Source organism: Pogonomyrmex barbatus, unplaced genomic scaffold, assembly GCF_055798465.1.
Source record: "Pogonomyrmex barbatus isolate J1 unplaced genomic scaffold, ASM5579846v1 scaffold14, whole genome shotgun sequence".
Taxonomy (NCBI): domain Eukaryota; kingdom Metazoa; phylum Arthropoda; class Insecta; order Hymenoptera; family Formicidae; genus Pogonomyrmex; species Pogonomyrmex barbatus.
Genome location: NW_028297110.1, coordinates 5,408,715 through 5,429,568, shown reverse-complemented (window position 1 = coordinate 5,429,568; position 20,854 = coordinate 5,408,715). Strand labels below are relative to the sequence as shown.

The window sequence follows — 20,854 nt, the reverse complement described above, 5'->3', positions numbered from 1 at the left end:
TTTTGTTATTAAAGACAAGTGATCGGAAAGGATTTTTGAGAAAACAACATTTACTGCAAGTGAGACTTAATTGTAATACATATTGACACAATTGGTTTTACGTACAGCGGAACTTTTCCATTTTAAAATTGTTCTCCCTCTTATAGATTGAAATTCTTATTTTGTGATGCTTTTTTCGATTGCTACGTGACCACATGACTACATTCACACATTCTATAAAAAAAGGGTAAATGAAAGACAAAACGCATAAAATTTTTGTTTTACGCATGTGTCATTGATATAAGAACGAGATTTGGGAGACGATTTCAAAATAGAAAGATTTTGCTGTATTACAAAGATTTTTTTCCCTGAAATTGCTCAAATATATGAAACATTAGAAATGTAAGATAATTTTGTCAATATTGATTTATGTTTCTCCTTTATATGATATTTTATAAAATTTTAATTTTAGAAAATTGCATAATAGGTACACTTGCAAGGCATAAATGCCATTGTTTTTTTATATATTAAACAGTTCCTGGACCTTCATTCGTCGTCATTACTTTTCCATTCCAGCCGAAGACGACGTGGGCAATCATCAGATATACCATAATTGTTATGGTACTTGTTAGCATAATAGGAAATCCTACCCTGTAACAGAGATAACGCACCGTTATCCTTTAATTGCAAATTATGGGAAAAGAGATCTTTGGAATGCGATGACGCTTTTCATTAATTACGAAACGCGGCTTCTTTGGCTTACCTAAAGAATCGCATGAAACTGAATCTGTAGCCGTGTTGCTCCGCGACGCCCATGCAAACAACGTTGGCAGTAGCTCCAATCAAAGTTCCATTTCCTTTAAACATAACTTTCAGCTAAACAGCACCGTTATTTAGTCATGTGAATACTAAAAAAACTGGCGCTCTCATTGCAGCTTGAAAACGTCAGCTTTTCACGGCATGACTGATTAATTCGCGCGATATAGCAATACATTTTGTATACATCGTGAGGTGTACAGAGCTCGAACAGTGATCTTACAATAACGAATTTTGCGGCTATTAATTCAGCTTTCGAAAGTAGCGTTGGATTTTATAGAAAACTTCTTACCTCCCATACAAGCGCCAAACGTCAATGCCCATATCAGAGGTTGCATAGGTAGGTTGAGCTCGCGATTTTGGGCGAGATTCGTCGCGATTCTCACCATCATGGTAGCGAGCGGTACGTTGTCGACGAAGCAGCTAGCCAAGGCCGACACCCAGAGCAGCAATAGGATGGCAACTGCCAATCGGGACTCCTCATTGACCGACAGGATGAAGTCCTCGGTCTGCTTGCCGATCCACGCGATGAGGCCCAAACGCGACAGGGCCTACGAAATTTTTTTTTTTCAAAAAAATATAAAGTATAAATATAAATAATTAATAAATTTCCTGATAAATTCTTTTCAGTCCAAGAAGAGTTTTAAGTTTTCTCTAGAGGGAAATACCTCCATCAGAATAAACAATGACGCGAAGAACAGCAAGGTGCTCCATTCGACGCGCGCCATGAGGCCGTCGAAATCCTCGCCGTCGGCTAATATCAGAAGCAGTAAAACGCCGACTAGAGCGATCCAGCCCAGAGAGAGATTTAAACGAGGCACACTATGCAGGAAGAAGAGTGTGATCACAAAGGCCAGCACGCATCCCGATTTTGCCAGTAACCACTTATCCCTAATAGGATACTGGAAAAAATATGCTTATAAAAAAATTGCAATAAAATAAAAAAAAAACGCTGTTATTACTAATAATCGAAACATCACAACGGCTCACGATTATCCAGCTTACCTTTTCCTGTAATTCTTCGAGCGTAGTCTTATATTTTTCTAATGCTGTACTGCCTGTGATCAATTTCTTCTTTAACTGCGACAATAAACGCTGGACTTTCTTCAGCAATGTCTCCCTCACTAAATTCTCGTCTTTACTGTAATTGGACAGACTCGCTGCCGCTCGTTGCCAAATAGCGATCATATGTCGCAATTCCTACGAATGAATGATCATACACGCGAGATTACATCATAATTTAACTTGTGTCTATTTCTATCAATGTAAATTCAATCTCATTTTAATTTATTCCTTATCAAAAAAATAATTCAAGAGAGAATTTGTAGCGGCTATTAATCTTTTAATTTCGGAATTTATGGAACGAATTCAAGAAATATTTAAATTAAAAAATTGAAAGATTAATGAGCACTAAAAATCTTCGCTTGATTTATTTGTTTTCTCTTTACCTTTTTTTAATTCTTAAGACTAAAAAAGAATAAAAAGTAAATTAAATCGAGATAAAAGTTAATTTGCACTGATAGAAATGGACATTAGTGAATGTATTAACTCATAGTGAATACCTGTACGTCCTGCGGCTCGTCGAATCTGAGCACCGCGATGTCGCGAAAAATGTAGCGGATTTGCGCAGTGACCACAATTAATACCATTATCACACCGATACTCATGTGTAACGAAAACGTTCCGAAATCGACTTCCTATAATTAATCTTAATTATCAATCCGTCTGAGAATATTACTTCCTATTTTTGAGCATGCAGCGCGACTTTGACTCACAGCGTTTCTAACATCTCGATTAGAAGCGATAATAACATTCGGCGGATCGCCAACTGGGGTCATAGCACCTCCGATGTTGGAGTAAACCACCATGGCTGTTAAAATCGGCACTGGGTTCAGCTCCATCACTTCGCACAGTCTGATGGTCACCGGAGTCATCAGCAGCACGGTCGTCACGTTATCCAGCAACGAAGACAAAAACGCGGTGAAGAAGCAGAGGGCCATTATTAGTGGCCACAATCTCCCAGCGGTTATCTGAAAAGGAATGGCGATTAATGATAATTTTAGCATTGTGCTTCAGTTACCTCAGGCCGATTTCTTCTTCTCACTTTGTAGGCGTAGACCGCCAGCCAATCGAATACCCCGGTTTCGGCGATGATGGCAACCAGCACCATCATAGAAAACAGCAGCAGCAACGTGTCCACGTCTATCCAAGAGATCAATTCGTCCATGCTTGGTCGCTGAAATGCAAGGCAATATGTATCTTAAATTGATCTTTTAAAAAGTGTCACGAGAGATGAGGTATAATGAGAGATGAGGTATTAATGCAAACCTCATTTAGAGCCGCCAATATCGCGATGGACATCGTGGATGCCAGCATAGCAGCTAGAGCTCTGTGTACAACCTGATTCAAATGCAAGATATTTAGAATCGATAGAAGCGAACACTTTGTCGCTTTAATTAAGTATGTACAAAGATACTTTAATTCGTGACAAATTAAAATAAATACATGCTTCACCTCGAAAATGATCAGGATGTACAGGCCGATCAAGATGAAAGCGGCATACGGTATGCCGACGTCAGCGTTCAACGGCGATAGATTGTAAGCTATTGAGAATGACCGACTGGATTCTGAATTCGTGGATAGCTTGATGAACATCGTACCGCGTGACAAGGTTCTACAAGAAAAGAACAGAACGAAGATTCGAGAGTATGATAAATGTAACAGCAAGATACGAGATAACATACTCGCTGTCAACGTTTACTTGGAATATCCTCTGATGCCTCTGATCGGAGAAGACATTCACCAAATTTTCGGGCAACATCGGCAGGATCCACACGTCGCTCACATTCTGCTAACAGTTGCAAGTACAATAAATAAAACTAAACACGGTGCGCAATATAAATTTTAATTGCTATAGTATTTTTATGAAATTTCGAATAAAAGGACGACCAAAAAGATGTCTGAAATAATGGAAAGCTTATTAATCTTATATCTGATCTTATATCTGATCTGATATCTCTTTTCCTTTTTTTCTTTGTTTCAGAATCGATTGACTGTGACTTCCTTTCACACGAATGTGAGTACACACGGAATGTATTTTGCACATAATGTGCGTTTAAACTTAATTATATGGAACACCTTAAAGTTCTCCGAATCAGTAGAGGAAGATCGTGAATCGGTGCTCTCCATCAGAAGCTGCAACCATACTGTCAAGTATTGCTTTGAAATATTCGTAGATAAATACTGCTCGTCTTTGGCTAACGGCAACAATGATCCCTCGACCGTCACGGCGATCAACTTGCTTGTAACATGCTCCCTAATTTGATAATCTGCATATCGTTAAGGACACTCGAGTACCTTGATCTTAATCATTATATAATTTATGACAAAATTTCGTTTCTTTCTCGATTCAAACCGGAACTGAAACTTCTCGATCAATTAGAAGGATACTGCCATTTTCTTCGCTGGATACAGAAAGCTGATATATCGTTTCAACCCTTTCGCTCTTAAACATCAATATTATCTGCAACAAATATAACGACATGAGATTCGTTAAATGATATCGATCGAAGGATTCCTTACTGTAAATAGTAGCCAACAGCAGGAGAGCACGATTAACTTGAAGTAACGGCGAAACGGTTTCTGTTTCTCCTGCGTTTGCATATCCTGCCCATCTTCGTTTTCGATGTTGCTTTGATTTTGCGGGCTGAAAAAATATCAGGATTATTATGTTCGGTCTGTGCTTAGAGTCACATTGAAGTTCCTCTTTACGCGACCCGTTTATGTAAAGACGTGGTTTACCTAAGCGTCGGTAGGGGTTGTGTTCCGAGAGACATGTTTACAATCAGGCAGTCTTTCTTCACGTAATCATGAGATCTGGAAATGCATTATCTCTCGTTATATAGAAATATCATATCCCAGGCTTACTTCGCTTACCTCGTTTCCGCCATCCGATCATATTCTCTCTGAAAGACCGCTAGACTTGGGTCTAAACGAATGGCCTCTGGTAGTTGGCTCCAGGCACGGAGTGCTTCATCGGGAATTTGTCCAAATATCACGGAACTCGATACGGAAGAAGAGGGACTGATCGGGCTACGCATAACTTTGAAAAAACACTCATTACTGAATTATATCCAGATTGTAATAAACTCTCAGGGCATACACATGAGTCTCTGAGAGACCTAATGAAAATTTCAAACTATTCTTAAATTGTTTCTTTAAACTTCAAACATTTGTATTTTATGAAAACAGATTTGAATTTTAATTCTATACAGATTTGAATTTTAATTCTATTTATTATTTATTAATTATATATTTTTAATTTTATAATTATATTTTAATTTCAATTATGATTATATTTAATTGCTGGCATTTGTCTGAAAAAAATATCTACTTAAGTTTCCAGACTAATCCGCATATACGAAAGCGTATATAATCTTGTTAGCATTGATGCAAACAATTTTTATAATTCTTATATACCTGGATTACGGCTGCCATGGGAAGTTGTGCTGAGGAATACCTGTGGCGTTTGCAAGCCAGTTTCATCATCGCTCATATCGTTCTGTGACATTATAATCGTTATATAATCTGAAATTCACCCCCGTTACTACCCCTTATTACACGTAGATTTTTAATTGAATTAAAATATTAATTTTATTAAATCTACACATTTTATTTGCGCTAGTTTTGTGCGCTATGTTACAATAGCGACTTTGAAAACACTGTAATATAGGAAAGACTTCACTCGTATTTAGAAAATCTTTGAGGGTCACCTTACATATTATTTACATTTTACATGTGAATGATCATGAAGTTCATAGAAACTTGATATATTATGTAAAGTGTATCATAGACAATTATCAAGTCAATTATTCTTCATAAATTGTGAAAATATTTGTATCTATCAATATTTTCTATCATGCGTATAGTGATATAAATATTTTCACAATTCATGAAGAATGACTTATATAAATGACTTTGAACTAAGATATAAATAATTTTAATATGATCATACTTGTAGAATACAAGGGGAAAAATCAAACATATATTTGAAAAGTAACTTTTATTATACATTGTGTATTTACATCAGTATTACAAATATCTAGTGTTCGAAAACAATTTATTTCATTTTCTTAAGCTTTTTAATTGTTTGGCAGTATAATACAATTGCATACTAGTCATACAATGGCTAGATTTATAAATTGTGAATTCATACTCAATATAAAATAAAATATTACAATATTTCTATATATATATATATATATATATATGGATACTCGAAATAATAATCCTATCAAACTAATATGAATAAGAGCTAAACATAATCTGCTCAGAAAATTAAGAAACGTTCTTCAGATATTCTTTTTCAGATATTTTATATAATATTTATATTCATATTAACATAATTATATATTTATAATTTCATAATAAATAGTTATATTAATATAACTTTCAGAATTATACATAATGTTGATCTCACGATTCTGTTTATGTTAATGTAACGTAATGTATCCGTTTCATATAATTTTAAGTCTTTTTGACTGGAAGAGTGTCCTTACACATCGACCAATTTTTTCTGCTGCTCCTGAAGAACATTGCTGTCTTCTACACTGGCGATTGATGATCCTTGAAGAATATTCTTCACATCGTTTAACTCGTACTTTTGCATCACGTAGTTATATCGACAGGCACACCAGTAAGTCAGGGTGACGCTCCACTGACATCCTAGAGCCACGGTCGTCGCCAACTTCCCGCGACTCGTAAACATGAAGGTGGCTAAGCCGGCCGCGATACCGCCGTAGATGCCATATAGCATGCTCTGCTTGAAGCACGGAATTTTCCTGATGTCCCGACCGAATAGCATAACCGCCTTGGACGGATCGTCCTCCATCGGATCTACGGCGTCCATCGCGTTCCTTCTATTATTTAGAACAATATAAATGCTTTTACGTAACCTCCAAGAGCAAGAGTAAGGTTAAGTTAATGAATTGTGGATTCTCCCAGTTGCACTTTCTGCACTTTGTGTCGTGTGTCAATAATTTGAAATTTTAATATAATTTTAATATACTAGTATTTGATATTTTTTGTAGAATTTTTGAGATTTGAGATCGTAAAATTTTGAAAATCAATAAAGCAATATTAAAATAAAAAAGAAAAAGGAAGTTATCTAAGAATATAATTTAGTTAAACTCTTAGAGAATTCAAGATTTTCGAAGTTTCACGAAAAGAGTTTTCCTAAATTTCTAAACATTTTTCCCATTTTTAAGAATCTGTCTCTGAGAATTTGGGATTTTAAATTACAAAAAGAAAATTAGGATCTATAACTGCTAATAGATGTCAGTTCGAGAGTTACTGACTTTTCGTTATTCTAACCTTAAAAACGTATAATCGTCTCCCTTTCTAAGTGATATTGTTATTAAATTAAAATACATGTGTATACGAAATTTCGTGACTTTTCAGTCAAGAAATTCCTTCAAGAAATCTCCCATTGGAGCTTGTTGACAGCTTCGACAAAATCATTGTGCATTAAAAGGAAATATATTTGTAATTGAATTTATCTTTGTTAATTTTGTTTCTCTTTGTTGCCAATGTCTAAATATATTTATGTATTATCTATATATTCATTTCATTTCAGATGTGAAAATATATTGTAATAAATCTATCGGCTTCATATTTTTTAATTAATTTCAGTAAAGAAAAAATTCAAGTGGAAGAATGGAAAGAAAAATTGAGTCCAAATAATTTGTATCCAACCTTAAAAATCCTTTTGTTTTGATTATATTATAATGTTGCATGTTAAATTACAATAAATTTTGAAGGTAAATTAAAATAACTCATGCAGTTATAATTTTTATAATATGTATAATTTTTAGATTTTGTATAATTTGCGAATTGCTTTTATTTTTATTTTACAGCTAATATTGAGATATCATAGAGTGTTCCTATGCAATAAACTTGATAAAACTATTATGTAATAACATCTCTAATAACATTTAAAAAGAAGCAGAAATCATGAAAGAATTATTATCGAATCAAGGTGCTATGGGATATAGCAGTTCTTTTGTGAATAGTAATAATAAAGATGCAGGCACAAGTAGTATTGCAAGTGATAACAACTCAAGGAAATATGCTATGCTTAGTACTGAATGGATCTCTGCCATTGGCGAGGAACTAGGCATACATCCATTGCCAGATCCTCTTTTAAAGCGATTAGCAGAAGATGCTTCTTATCGCTTGAGAGAAGTTCTTCATGTAAGGACAATTTGTATTGGTATTTAAATCTTTGTGGTCTAAACCATTTCCCTTGAATAAACAAGGAAGGCAAATTTCATATTTGATTAAGTAAGAATTTGAAAGAATATTTTTTGGGAACTCTAGGAATATAATTTATAATATTATATTTATTGTTATAATTCTGTATAAATTTAAATGTTTCAAGAATTATACAAAATATTCAATAATTGGATATAAGACTTTAAAAACTATGTTAATTAGTTTCTATAATACTTTATTTTTTTTCTTTTATTTTTATATATTAATCATTTTTGTTTTAGAAATGTGTTACAAGACTGAGACACAGTAAAAGAAAACGCCTAACGTCCATGGACGTGAATGCAGTAATCACCAGCCTATGCGATGCAGATCCAGTTTTTGGTGCACCAGAGTCTATGCCGGAGTATCACACAGAAGCAAAGGTGTACGTTCCTAGCGAGTCTGTCGTCAATCTTGCTAATCAAATAAATGATCCATTGAATTTATCCCAAAGTAATGTGCCCTTTCTGCAAGGCAAGTTCTTTAAAAGTTTACACATTTTATTTACAAATATTTGTTTTAATTCATACATTTTATGTTGAAATATTTTTTTCTTTAATGTCAGAATCTGAAATATGCGATATGAAGCTTACAGAGGCACGTCATAATTATGCTAAACGTGCGTTGAAAACTTTATTTAATGGCTCTCAAAAGACCTTTCAGGTATGTAGAAATTTATATATAATGTTTTGTTTAATATTAACATTAATATTACAAATTTAATATTACCAAATAACGCAACATTTTTTTTATATTCTCAGGTATTACTTAACGACTGTTTCACCAACGCGCATTTAGCCGATGAGGGAATCATAGATAAGTTGATGTCCATTGCTAGGTCTATGGTAATCTCAAATAACGCACAATATACACGTGTTTCTACACGAACGTGTCAACTTATAATCGCTATTGCTAGCAATAGCGAAGCTGTCTATCCCTATCATCTTAATTCGGTAATCAATAATGATAAAATTATGTACAAGCCGAATGTTTGCAGATATTCTTGATTCTTTTGTTTATTCAAAGGTGGATAAATTAACGGAATTACTGCTAGAATTGCTGTTGGGTCAGAGTTTCATACATCCAAATTTAGAAGTGCTCTTCAAGGAATGCGTGCTCAAACTGATGCTTCGTTGGCCGTCGATTGCCGACAAGTAATGCGAGATTCAAAAAAATCTTACACACTTTACAAATGTTTACGAAAAATTAATTCTTCAAAAATGTGTGAATAGATACATACCAACATTGGAAAATGTCCTTATAAAGACTGAAATGGAGAGCAAGGATTTTCACAAAAAAAGGATAATGTCGGTGGAATTGTTAGCGAGCATTCAGCCTCTTATATTTTTCCAACAGGAAGCCTCACATACACTTTCCATATCAAATATTTTGTATTTTTACGCCTCATTTGATTCAGTTATTTGGCATCGAATAGCTGTTAGTATCGAGATCATATCTTAATCTTTCAGGTATATGTTGCTTTATTAATTTTTTTGTAATTATTGCAGCTAGCTGTCTGTGCTCTCACGAAATCGCAGAGTCCTTGTTTAAATTTATCCCCTTTGATCGAATATTACGGAGACTCGTTGTTACTTTATTTATCCATTAATCGCGGAACAAGAGAGAGAAGAGTTAAGAAAAGTGCACTACTAAATATCAACAAAAGTAAGATGAAGTATGTTAAGATCAGACCCTCGCTTAACAATAGAATGCTGTGGGATCGGCAATCGGCTTTTCCGGATTCCAAGCTGAGAGGACCAAGGCGGGAAATAAAGTACGTATCATAAAATTCAACAAAGCGAATGTGTAATAAATATATATTTATTGTTTCCAAAACAAATTCCAAAACAATACAATCTCATACTTCTTCACTTAAAACGTTTACTTTCTTGATCTGCTTTATATAAGTCAAGACATATATAAGACTAAGATCAAATTTGAAACTTTTTGATCGCGAGTCAATTATTTTTATATAGGGGTAAAAGGGATAGAAGGGAGAGAGGAGGGAGAGGAGAGGGAGGAGAGAGGGAGGGGGAGGGAGGGGAGAGAGAGAGAGAGAGAGAGAGAGAATCACTTGAATGCATGATTTTTACTATATAATCTGAACGTGATTACAGATTTGCATTCGCTGGCGCTCGTCCGGTTCCACCCCACAATCTAAAACGCGCTATTTTAAGAGCGGATTATCAAATCCCAAGAAATGATCTCCCGGCCTCTCACGCTCTAGTCGCATCACGTAGATTACTTGTGATTAAAGATAAAAAGAAGGATTTTTACAACTTTTATAATCTGGCAAATGTGTGCCTGTAATTAGATAATTAATAAGATGAAAATATATAAGTTTTATTTAGTCGAATATCTTAATCTCGGCGTTTTGTATTATATTAGTTATAAATTAGTTACAGCTATTTGTATTCATTAAAATTTAAAGAGATCGTCAATGTATTCCTCTTTCAGGAAACTTCAGAATTTTGTTAATGTCAATATTGACATTTCCTTAATTTTCTTGTTTTCTATGACATGAGTCTCAATTCATGTCAGTCGAAATAAAAGAAGTTCCTGAAAGAGATTCTTCACAAATCTTATATTTCAAATCATTATACAAAGATCTTTTTTATTTTGTGAATTGTGTAAAAATTATTTATTAAGTTGTATATGTCTAGCGTAGCAAGAATACGGGTTTTTTACGAATTACATTTTTGTATAAATTTTCCTTCTAAAGACAATCCTTTAGACCCTGTGGTAATTGCGTATATGTTAAATAATGCGAATTAGTTAAACATCTTAGACGAGTATGCATTTTAATTGGTATCTGAAAAGAAGATAGTAAAGGCGGTTTTTTTTTTTTAATTTTTTTTTTCAAAGCGGTTAATTTTTAATTTTTCTTCATAGTTCCGGTTTATTCCGGAACACTTACCTTTGTCGGACGACGTCGACTCAGAACTCTGTTTCTATAGAATAGCATCAAAGTGCCATATTGTATGATATGTATATTTTCATCCTAAAGAATTTTTTGTGAATGTAAACGGGTAAGGTATATTATTCATAATTATTAATGAATACTCACCTCATTATGATCTTTATAATTCTTTTCACATCTATTTTCTATATGAAACTTATTGTCTAAATGCGTGTGCAATTCGCTCTGTGACTTAACATCCTCATTGCAATTGGCATCGATCGATTGATCGAAATCACTATCTAATCGGGGCCTTTTAGGCTCTGGAGGCCCATCAAGAACTTCAATCTTTTTTGCATACATCGCCTCTTGCACGCCTAGCAACCAACGGAATATAAACGCAATTTTACTAAACTTGTGAGCTAATATTTTTTTATCATTATGATAATCTTCAGGACGATAATACATTCTATCTAATCCATCTAATCCATCATCTACTTTTAGACTAAAGATATAATCTGATGGGGATGACGCAGTCATTTCGCTTTGACAGGTGACATTAACGATTGTTCGAGTATTATTATCCGTATTTTCTATTGTATTTTGCCGCTGATATTTTTGTACGTAAATCTCTATTCCTAATAAAGGCGTGATAGTATATGCCCCGTCTGGAGCCCAAGTGCATGCAAGAAAGTCGCGGTAATCAGCTTTAATGATTGTAAGAAGATCTTCAGCCATATCTCTCTCCGTAATTTTGAATGTAAGAAGATCTTCAGCCACATTCCTCTCTATAATTTTATTGTCGCGTTTTTCTATAAAAATAGTAAGATAAATTAGTTCGATTTTTTTGCAATATAATACAATGATTTGCTTTGGTAAATTGAAAAAGCATCGGAAATCTAATTGTACAACGAGACTTGAGTAACTTGATATGTTTATTTTTTATATTTTATTTTATACTATCGTCGTCCTACATGTCTTCCTTGGCAAATAGATTTCTGTTGCATCTTAAAATTTACATTACAAAAGAAATATACGAACTTGTATACTTACTTTTTTCACAATAACGTTGTTTGTTTTCTATCCAAAAAGATTCTATTTTCTTAACACACTCGATACGGTATCTCCTTCTAGCAGTTTCTAATTGCAAAAACATAGATTCCGTCAAGAAAATCGAACGTTTTCCATAATATATCGATGAGTTAACGTCATCCATTGTTACGGAAAACTTAACTATGTTTTTGCAATAAATGCGAAGATTGGAAATTTCTACGGAAAAATAAATTAATGATGAATATATAATATTAATATTTATATATAACATTTTTCACCTGTATGTTTTCTTCTGTAGCGTTTGTAGAAATCTTTATAGGCAAAGTGAATCGGATATTTACATTTGGCCAGAGGTAAAGCATCAAAGATACCCGTGTTAACCAGTTGCTTGTGAAGCTCATCTCGATCCCATTCGCAGTTGACGAGCCGCCTGCACATAGTATTTTTAATTGCATAAAAAATAAACACAATTATTGCTCATTATTGCTAAATATTATACCGTGGCTTGATGCAGCGAACATAATGTGTGTCACACTCCCTTAATTCTCGTATCAATAAGTTCGCATTGCTTCGCAGTTTTGAAAGCATCGTAAGCTTTTTCGCTCTTCCGCTGTTATAATGACGTTCTTCCTCCATTCGATTTAAAAAAATGTCTAGAAAAGTGTTCTTTTTGTGCTTCATGAACATTGTGGTTATTTCATCCGGAATCTGTAAATATGTTAATATCTTAGACACGCATTTAGAAATTCTTCAAGATATCTTAAAACATATATTAATAAAATCGTTACAAAAGGTTTGTCAAATATTTGTGAAATACAATTGAAAACTATACCAAAATCAAAGATAAATTAGCGATATATCTTTTTGTATCTGAAGAAAAATTTTTCAAAGAATTCTTTCTTTGGTTCTAACTTTACAGTCTGATGGGAAAACAACAACGACAAACTTTGTCAACATTATTATCTGACTACCTTGTCGGTATTTTTGGAAAGCAGATCGCAGATGGAGTATTTCACGGGACCGGCGTAGTGTTGCACGACGAAATTTTCATTTTTCACGTTTAAAAATCGCCTCGTTGCGAGTCTACTGCTAGCGCATATTTGTGATATAAATGTGGACATGTCATTCTGGACTGTCGCTAGACACACCTGCGACGAAAATGTTTATCTTGTTAATTTTTTTATTAATGGATTTTGTTTATTAAATACCATCTGGAGATATTAACATCGTTTAGAGGAGCGAACAAATATTTCTCGATGGTGTTTACGCGATCTTCGTAGGATTTCACAATTTCTGACGGTTCCTCATTGCCAATGAGGCCCTCTATCTCCAGATTTTTTCGACAAGATAGCAAATACTTCTCCACGAAGTATTGTTGCAATCTTTCGTTGACGTAATTAACGCAAAGCTGCTCGATACCGTTGGATGCAAAGCACTCGAATCCAAAGATATCCAATATTCCTGAAAAAGGATTGGATGAATTAGTTCATTTTTTTAAAACAGGGTTGGATGAATTAATTTTTTTTTTTTTTTTTAGCTACGTTGTTTGAGGCTTTGTTTTGAATAGTATCGAGAAAATGTTAATACCCAATTGTTCATTGGTTCCATATATTGCAGGAGACAACAAAATTCTGTTCACGAAGGTGATTAGCCACTGGAAGACAAGATCGTACACGTAGCGGATGATGCTGTGCAATCGGTAGCGGCAAGCATCGATCGTGGTAAGATTGCGTCGGCATTTAGTGTTCCCGCTGTTTCGTGGATTTATCAAAGTAGATGTGAGCAACTTGACTAAAGATTTTTTGTCAATACCAGCTACTCGGCACGAGTTCTCCAGAGCTCTTTTAGATTCTGAAAATTGCGTGAAATCAAGTGTCGCCGAGCCTTTATTTTTTTCCTAATGCACGGCTCATCGTCAACGAAGAGCGCATTTTGCACTTTTATTCGTGGAATGAAAATTATTATGGATAATCGTCGCATCGATTATTCACAATAACAGATTAATTGATTAATAACTAGTTAAAAAGTTAAAAGTTAAAGCTAATAAAATTAAAAAGTTAACAACTTTAACTTAGTTCATTTTAAACGAATTAATTTATGACTTCAACTAGTTGCCCTTTAAAATACATAAACTTTAACTTAGTTTTTTTTCTAAGTGAAAAAAATTTATCTAGAATTTAATAGAAGAATTTAGTAGAAGAAAAAGTTGTAAAAGAAAAAACGCATTCCCACATTAAAAAAAAAAAAAAAAAAACAATATCTCTTTGTTATTTCATATAAAGTTAATTTACAAAAAAATATTAAATTTATTTGATAATCTATATTATAATTATTTTGTTATGTGGAATATTTTAATTTTAAAAAATTACGACTTTCTAATTTAATATGAATAATATTTTTTAAAATTAACTTTTAATTTAACTTAATTTAATTTAATTTTAATGCAACTTTCGACTACATTAATTTTTGTTCATGTAATTTTGAATCTAACTAAATTAATTTTGTTAGCCATTAACTTTAATTTAATTAAGTTAAAATATAACATTAGCTTACCCAACCCTGCACAATAATTATTTCACGATAATTGTGGTAGTAATTATATCGATTACATACGTAGATTATCGGTGTCGATTCTGCAATAATCGTCCTCCTGCACAAATTGAATATTTCCCATATGAACGAGAAAGGCGAGGACGCGGAAGATCATTTTCTTATGACACTCTAAAAGTTTCAGCGTATCCATCACTCTCACGGTATCGCAGAAATCATCACGGTATTCCTGCATCTTTCGGTCGTCCAGATCGTTTATTATGAAGTACCGGGTATCCTTTGATAATTCCAAGTCCGCGAATTCGATGTTCTCTATCGCGGACATCATCTGCGAAGTGCATTTCGCGAAACTTAGCGAAAGGACAACGAATGTAACGAAGATAACGAAGGTAACTTTTTAAACGCGCGCGGCTAGCTAAGCTAGTCTCTTTCACCTGGCCAAATATTTGAAAATTACAGCATCCCTTCGTTACTCTGTCCCTTTCCAAGAGGTAGGAGGATATCTTCGCCCCGCATATGGTGCCTCTCTCGTACTCGAGCCACACGAGCTGCACATGCCTCGAGCTGACTTGGTTCCTCTCGGTGGGCGCAATCGTGAAGGGCGATATCAAACGGCAAGCGTCCCTGATGTTCCATACGATATTGCAAACCCTGTCCCAACTCTCAGCGTTGGCGGATGCACTCCTGGTCAGGAATTCTAGGGCCTTTACCGCGTTGAAGGTCTTCCCCGTTCCGGTTTCTCCATTCAGAACAATTACCTTAGCGAAGGATGTAGAAATGTCGTCAATGCCGAATGTTCTTATATAGCGAGTATAGAAAGATACGAAATAAATGAATAAAGTTAGACTATCATTGGTTCGTTAATAATAATCATAATTTTAATCCGAAGACGGTTGATCTATATAGCTATAAATAGAGGAGTATATGGCAAAGTCGAGATCGGAGAATATATAGAAATCTTTTTCATGCTTAGAAATAATTTTACATTTTAAAATATAATTAGCAAACATTGATCTTGGAATATAAACCGAAAATTAATTTTCGCTTTTTAATATACATTTATGTATATTTATTTTAAAATGTTTAATTATAAATTTAATTTGCTTGGCTACTGAAGAACGATGCAACAAAGTAAAACTACCCTAAATTATGACGAAAGTAAAATAAAAAATACGACTTCAAAGTACGGTGTTTTAGAGAGGGGGGGAGGGGTTAAATCTTTTGAATGGGTGGATATACCTGACTCCGTTTCCCAAGATTCTGAACAATCCTGTAATGCGCCCGAGCAGCCACGGCGTATATGTGAGGTGAAACTTCCTTGTGAGACACATCGCAGATATTTTCATACTCCTCGACTCGCGACAGGTCATAAATGTCCCCGGTGGAGATTTCGCCGTTGGGATTCAGCGCTAGGAGGAGGGTGCCGACCCACGTGTAAATCTTACCACATTGCAGACGCTCCAGCAGATAATCTACGACTGTTGGGACAGTTTCCGGTTGACGGCGGATAAACTCATTGTATATTTTTGCATTAGAATTATATAGAAAATGCGCATACTCTTCTCCTGCGGCACGGCGCTTAAGTCTTCCATTGTGTCCCTGATATAGGACCAAGTGGACTCCTGTAACGCACCGACGTTGTTAGGTACTGCGAGAAAAATCTATACGTCGAATACCGGGACGTTAATACCTCTGCGAATGTATACATTGTTCTTATGTGTATATATACAGAGAGTTGTGCGTGACTCGTTGTTGATACTCGTTTTAGTTTGACAATAATCGATTCAAGGTTTTGGCCGCATCAAATTGATGAGGGGGGAAATTACAGAAATGTGTGCTACGTCAAAAGTGACATATGCTTTGAAACAATGACGAAATTTGGAGGGAACTTCACTCATCAATATGCAAATTGATGCTTGATTTGTATCGTGTCTGAACAAAAATAAAAAAAAAAATGTATCAGGACGTTTGCATGGAACAAGCACGTAAATCACTGTATTACGTATACTCTTTATTTGCCATAACTTTTATATGCGACAAAACAGGATTTCCGAAATTTTCATACTGGTCGCAGATTCGCTTTTCGAAAGTGTAGCGGACGATTAACATTAATGTCGATTGTTCATCGATAATATCAATGAAATTGCCATTTAACTTATTCCATATCAGATCTATTAATTTGTATTCGTTATTAGTAGCAAGTGAATTTAAACTACTCAGTACATTTCTAAATACTTGACTGTATTTTGCGAAGATCCTGCGAAAAAACTAACATTTTCCTAATCTCCACATTTTATTTTATTATATATTTCTTAAAAAAATTAATGAGATTTCATATATTTAGATATATGTATATATCATCCCTTTTTTTCTTCTTCATTCTCATACTTGCATTTTCTTCTCATAATCCCTGTTCTTATTTTCGTATATAATTACTATAAATTAAAGTATGAACAAATAAATATACAATGATCATATAATATCTAGTTTCTCCTGATATCCGTGATTCTTTCTAGATATTCATTCATTCAGTCTGTTCGAAATATTTTGTAAATTATTACTGCAAAATATTATACGACACGAGAGATATTTGTCAGATTGCTTTTGAGCTTGTATTTTATAAAAATAATTATTGTTACATCATTTATCTTTCTTCTCAAGATAATTAGATAAGAAATTAGATGCGAATCAGAATATACATCGATTGAATTATCAAAAGATCATTAAGGTTGTTATAATTATAGTTAAGATTATATAAATGTAACAATTTATAGATCTAATTATAAGAGTTTAATATAATTATAAGATTATGAGCTATTAGAATAAGAAAAATAACTTTAGTTAAATTGCAAGTTTTTTAAGTCTTTCAAGGATTGAATTTTTGATAATAGAGCAGCGTACAAGATTTGAAATTATTCGTGCTTCTTATGTTCAAACATATTTTTCTAATATATATAATTCTGACAATTTTTTCAAGACTTTGAAGATTCTTACAAAAATAGATGTACTCTAATTTGCAGTCAATCCCTTATTGTTTTGAAAAAAAAGATGAATTCACATAAAAATATTCTTTTCAAAATGTCATTTAAAATAAAATGATGCAATTATAATTTTAAAATCAAAGATTCGCTCATTGTTATCTCTCTGATATCTTATCGTGCCGATATCTTTGAATAAGTCTATCACTAAGATATATCTATGAATAAAAGTGAATAACGATATCATATATATAATATATATATAAGCATACGTAAAATTTATATTTAGCATATATATAGAGAATATCTCTTATATACACTAACATAAATATACATTTCCAGAAATACATTAAGATATCATTCTTTATGTACGCTAATACAGATATATATTTAAAATCGTTATTTTTTATTTGTAATATATGTTTGGACGACACTGTCAGTAGGTGTGATCACGCGAAAAACAGGAGAGTCTAAATATCATATATGGAATACAAACTTACTAGCACCAAGCACATACCAAGCACGCAATAAATTAAAACAACATGGAATTTACATAGTACCCTGGTTTTTCTAATTACTATCATTCCTATTTGTCACGAAATGCAGCCACCAAGTTAAAGCCACATTCGAGCAATTCTTTCAAAATTATCCAACTGTACTTATGGTATCTTCGAACGATAAAGACAAATCATAATACGAATATTTTTTGTACACAACATTTTTTGTAATAGTTTTAACAATGATTAATTTCTTGGATCACAGCGAATAACGTAGCTGTGAAAAAATTTGTTTAATAAATGCACAATAATAAGCAATAGATATATTTAGAAAATCACTCTTTCTCAAGAAAACAGATTTAAATGTGTACATAGAAATTATACATCCTAAGATGTTACGTACGTTTGTGTCCAAAGGAAATATCGAAAGTTTTTGAATTTAATTTCTTTTTTGAAAGATTGACAGAATTTTCTCAATTGTACATTATGCTTAAAATCAATTTCTTGCATTTGTATTTACAATAAATTATATTACAAAAGTTATTTGCACGATAAATATTAAGATTCAAACTAGAAACGTACAGGACCTCCATTTCTGATTGCTTTCCAAAGTAAGATCATATGGAGAAAAATTCCACACGTATGCGAAGTGTAGGTCCCAAATCGATTACCGGATAGACAGATAAGGCGCAACTTCATAATGCAGATAATTCGCTAATTTCTAATTTTGCACTTGAGATCACATTTAAATGAGGAAATCAAAAGTACCGTTAACAATAAGAAAATAAGAGAGAAGTGTACTCATGCCCGAATTACATATCGTCGGAAATATCCACTCGGGAACAGATGGTGATAGACTCACATGATGTACTCTCTGTACAACGTTACATAAATATGATAACGAATTATATCAAGACGATCGCATAAACGACGCTATTATGTCATTAATGCGTGGAACATAAACGTCATGATGCGCAAAAAAACTAATTACGAGCACGGACAGTAGAACGAGAGATCGTTTTGCAATACTTTTGTAGACGTCCGAATCGGTCGAAGATCGCCTGACAGAAAAAACACGATCAAATAATTACATAGATTAAATTTCTATTCGGCATATGTGTAATCCAATGAATTACTGTAATTTACAATATAATTGAAATCATTGTAGATTCATGTTCAGTTTACTGAGTAGGCGTTTACTGAGTAGGAGATCATAAATATGAATCGAATGATCTGTTCATAAGATAAATTTCAGATGAAGTTCAGGCTGTACGGAGATCTGTATCTCGAGGATGCGGACATCTGGAGCGAAAAAAGGAACGTTGCCGTAAACGCAAAGAAGATAATATATAATCGACGTGTCGTTAAAGCCGAAGTTTCCTAGGTGTCGGAATGAGGGACTTGACCGTGTTGCCTTCTATTTTGACGTCGCGTTGCTCCGCATCGTTCAGATCGCATGGCAATTTTGCGCAGTCCTTTGGCTTGATGGGCGAGCCGGACACGCACTCGGACGAGTGCCTCCTCGCGTGTACGTTGACGCGACGTGATGGGATCTGTTCCTGACGGACTCTTAGCGTATGAGGTAAGCGTTCAATTGGCTTGCGATGGCTCCCGGCGGGATTAAGCTCGGAGAGCAGTGATGGTCGCTGACGATCCGACGAGTCACTCCAACTGCAACCGAGAAGTTATTGCCGTAAGAAATAAAGTGGGGAGAGAGTGGGAAGTGTAACAAAAAGTTTTGATTTAAGAGGATATTCTGAGTGAATCGAGTAAAGAAAATTCAAGACTCACCGCACACGGCTATTCAAGGCAGCGTGAAACATTGCGGATTATAAATCGAGTATTTTATCGCAAAAAATTGGGCATGTCAAAGTAATTTATCACACATGTGTAATTTATCACACTGATGTTGAAAGAATAGATAATGTTGTTGCATGCTAGGAACGTCGATTTTATAAAGACGGATGGCAAGCAACGATCTACGATCTACGTTCATATAGTTGAAGATATCTTACTAAATTACTAAATTTAGTAGCGGTAATTTACTAAATTACTCTTACAACAAAAAAATTAGGCTCAATTACGATTAGGCGCTTTCAGTCATAATGCAATCAATTTTACTTTCGTTCTCACTGAACTGAATAATATAAATATAAAAAAAATTACATTATAATTATGTTCGAATAAATTACATCAAAAATATAATGCACACAGGTAAATCATATATATATATATATATATATATATATATATATATATATATATATATATATATATATATGAAAAACTATACTTTATACAATAAAATAATTATATTTATTAAAGGCTGCTATAACAAAGCGTAGTAGTTTAAAATAAATTTGACCAGCTCGCTCTGACAGGATTTGCCTCGTCGATTAGCCGAAAATTGCGAAACAAAGGAAAAGTCGGATTACTCGTTCTCATGCAAAATGTGAACGCGGTCATTAATAACGAATTGTCAAACAAGTGGCACGAAAATAAAAGAGGTGCATGAATATGAGGGCATTAAATGCAGAGAGGAGCACATATCCCAATATCAAGTCACACAGACTGACGCACTCTACCTTCCCGATCCTGAAGCTGCATCGCGCGGAATCACCCGAATAAAGGACGGGACCAGAGCAGCAAAAAGAACATTATTATTTATGATGCACATAATAGAGAAAATATCTAACACGATATGTGTCAGTGGCATAAGCGTAATTCGCATAAATGTAACTTTCGATCGTTGATGACAATAATTAAGCATT

The 20,854-nt window shown here is 33.9% G+C and overlaps 5 protein-coding genes across 21 annotated transcripts in view; 1 reads left to right on the top strand and 4 right to left on the bottom strand.

Annotated features, from left to right (window-relative positions):
* Positions 1-32: 32 nt before the first annotated feature.
* LOC105428183 (P protein) lies at positions 33-5,577 on the bottom strand. 2 transcript variants are annotated; one of them, XM_011640326.3, is made up of 17 exons: positions 5,275-5,577; positions 4,732-4,897; positions 4,597-4,671; positions 4,378-4,501; positions 4,246-4,318; positions 3,934-4,124; positions 3,540-3,646; positions 3,310-3,469; positions 3,124-3,195; positions 2,900-3,031; positions 2,571-2,825; positions 2,358-2,492; positions 1,801-1,995; positions 1,464-1,697; positions 1,088-1,346; positions 743-836; positions 33-630 (listed from the first exon to the last, which is right to left on the bottom strand). In XM_011640326.3, exons 1-17 carry the CDS (start codon positions 5,363-5,365, stop codon positions 507-509), a joined length of 2,487 nt encoding a protein of 828 aa, XP_011638628.2. In that variant the 5' UTR covers positions 5,366-5,577; the 3' UTR covers positions 33-506. The 2 variants fall into 2 exon arrangements, with proteins under 2 accessions (XP_011638628.2, XP_011638629.2); XM_011640327.3 differs by having other exon boundaries at positions 3,540-3,643.
* Positions 5,578-5,842: 265 nt separating this feature from the next.
* On the bottom strand, positions 5,843-6,859 carry l(3)87Df (cytochrome c oxidase assembly factor COX20 lethal (3) 87Df). Its single transcript, XM_011640328.3, has one exon. It carries the CDS (start codon positions 6,701-6,703, stop codon positions 6,350-6,352), a length of 354 nt encoding a protein of 117 aa, XP_011638630.1. The 5' UTR covers positions 6,704-6,859; the 3' UTR covers positions 5,843-6,349.
* A 167-nt stretch (positions 6,860-7,026) lies between these two features.
* On the top strand, positions 7,027-15,452 carry LOC105428186 (uncharacterized). 4 transcript variants are annotated; one of them, XR_016138339.1, is made up of 12 exons: positions 7,027-7,338; positions 7,430-7,613; positions 7,710-8,046; positions 8,349-8,580; positions 8,672-8,769; positions 8,868-9,059; positions 9,133-9,260; positions 9,339-9,543; positions 9,615-9,880; positions 13,676-13,779; positions 14,787-14,997; positions 15,098-15,452. XR_016138339.1 is itself a non-coding variant. In XM_089072729.1 (10 exons), the coding sequence occupies exons 3-10, from the start codon at positions 7,807-7,809 to the stop codon at positions 13,707-13,709; spliced, it is 1,395 nt and encodes a 464-aa protein (XP_088928855.1). In that variant the 5' UTR covers positions 7,027-7,338; positions 7,430-7,613; positions 7,710-7,806; the 3' UTR covers positions 13,710-14,315. The 4 variants fall into 4 exon arrangements, 3 of the variants coding, with proteins under 3 accessions (XP_088928855.1, XP_088928854.1, XP_088928853.1); XM_089072729.1 differs by lacking the exons at positions 14,787-14,997; positions 15,098-15,452 and having other exon boundaries at positions 13,676-14,315; XM_089072728.1 differs by lacking the exons at positions 13,676-13,779; positions 14,787-14,997; positions 15,098-15,452 and adding an exon at positions 10,224-10,797 and having other exon boundaries at positions 7,486-7,613.
* Positions 10,429-16,461, bottom strand: LOC105428185 (unconventional myosin-XIX). 2 transcript variants are annotated; one of them, XM_089072700.1, is made up of 13 exons: positions 16,167-16,461; positions 15,848-16,086; positions 15,043-15,366; positions 14,672-14,936; positions 13,646-13,909; positions 13,284-13,519; positions 13,030-13,206; positions 12,558-12,784; positions 12,337-12,488; positions 12,059-12,274; positions 11,174-11,817; positions 11,024-11,107; positions 10,429-10,918 (listed from the first exon to the last, which is right to left on the bottom strand). In XM_089072700.1, exons 1-13 carry the CDS (start codon positions 16,198-16,200, stop codon positions 10,823-10,825), a joined length of 2,958 nt encoding a protein of 985 aa, XP_088928826.1. In that variant the 5' UTR covers positions 16,201-16,461; the 3' UTR covers positions 10,429-10,822. The 2 variants fall into 2 exon arrangements, with proteins under 2 accessions (XP_088928826.1, XP_011638631.2); XM_011640329.3 differs by having other exon boundaries at positions 12,558-12,766.
* Positions 16,462-16,598: 137 nt separating this feature from the next.
* Positions 16,599-20,854, bottom strand: part of LOC105428190 (uncharacterized) — a 29,820-nt gene continuing 25,564 nt past the window's right edge. For 7 of the 12 annotated variants that reach the window (XM_011640339.2, XM_011640341.2, XM_089072691.1 and 4 more), the window contains one exon: positions 16,599-19,754. In XM_011640339.2, the coding sequence (XP_011638641.2) occupies positions 19,448-19,754 (307 nt within the window). In that variant the 3' untranslated portion in view covers positions 16,599-19,447. Of the gene's footprint in view, positions 19,755-19,873; positions 19,884-19,907; positions 20,723-20,854 lie in introns of those variants that run through there. The other 5 variants (XM_011640346.2, XM_089072696.1, XM_089072698.1 and 2 more) reach the window with 5 other exon arrangements.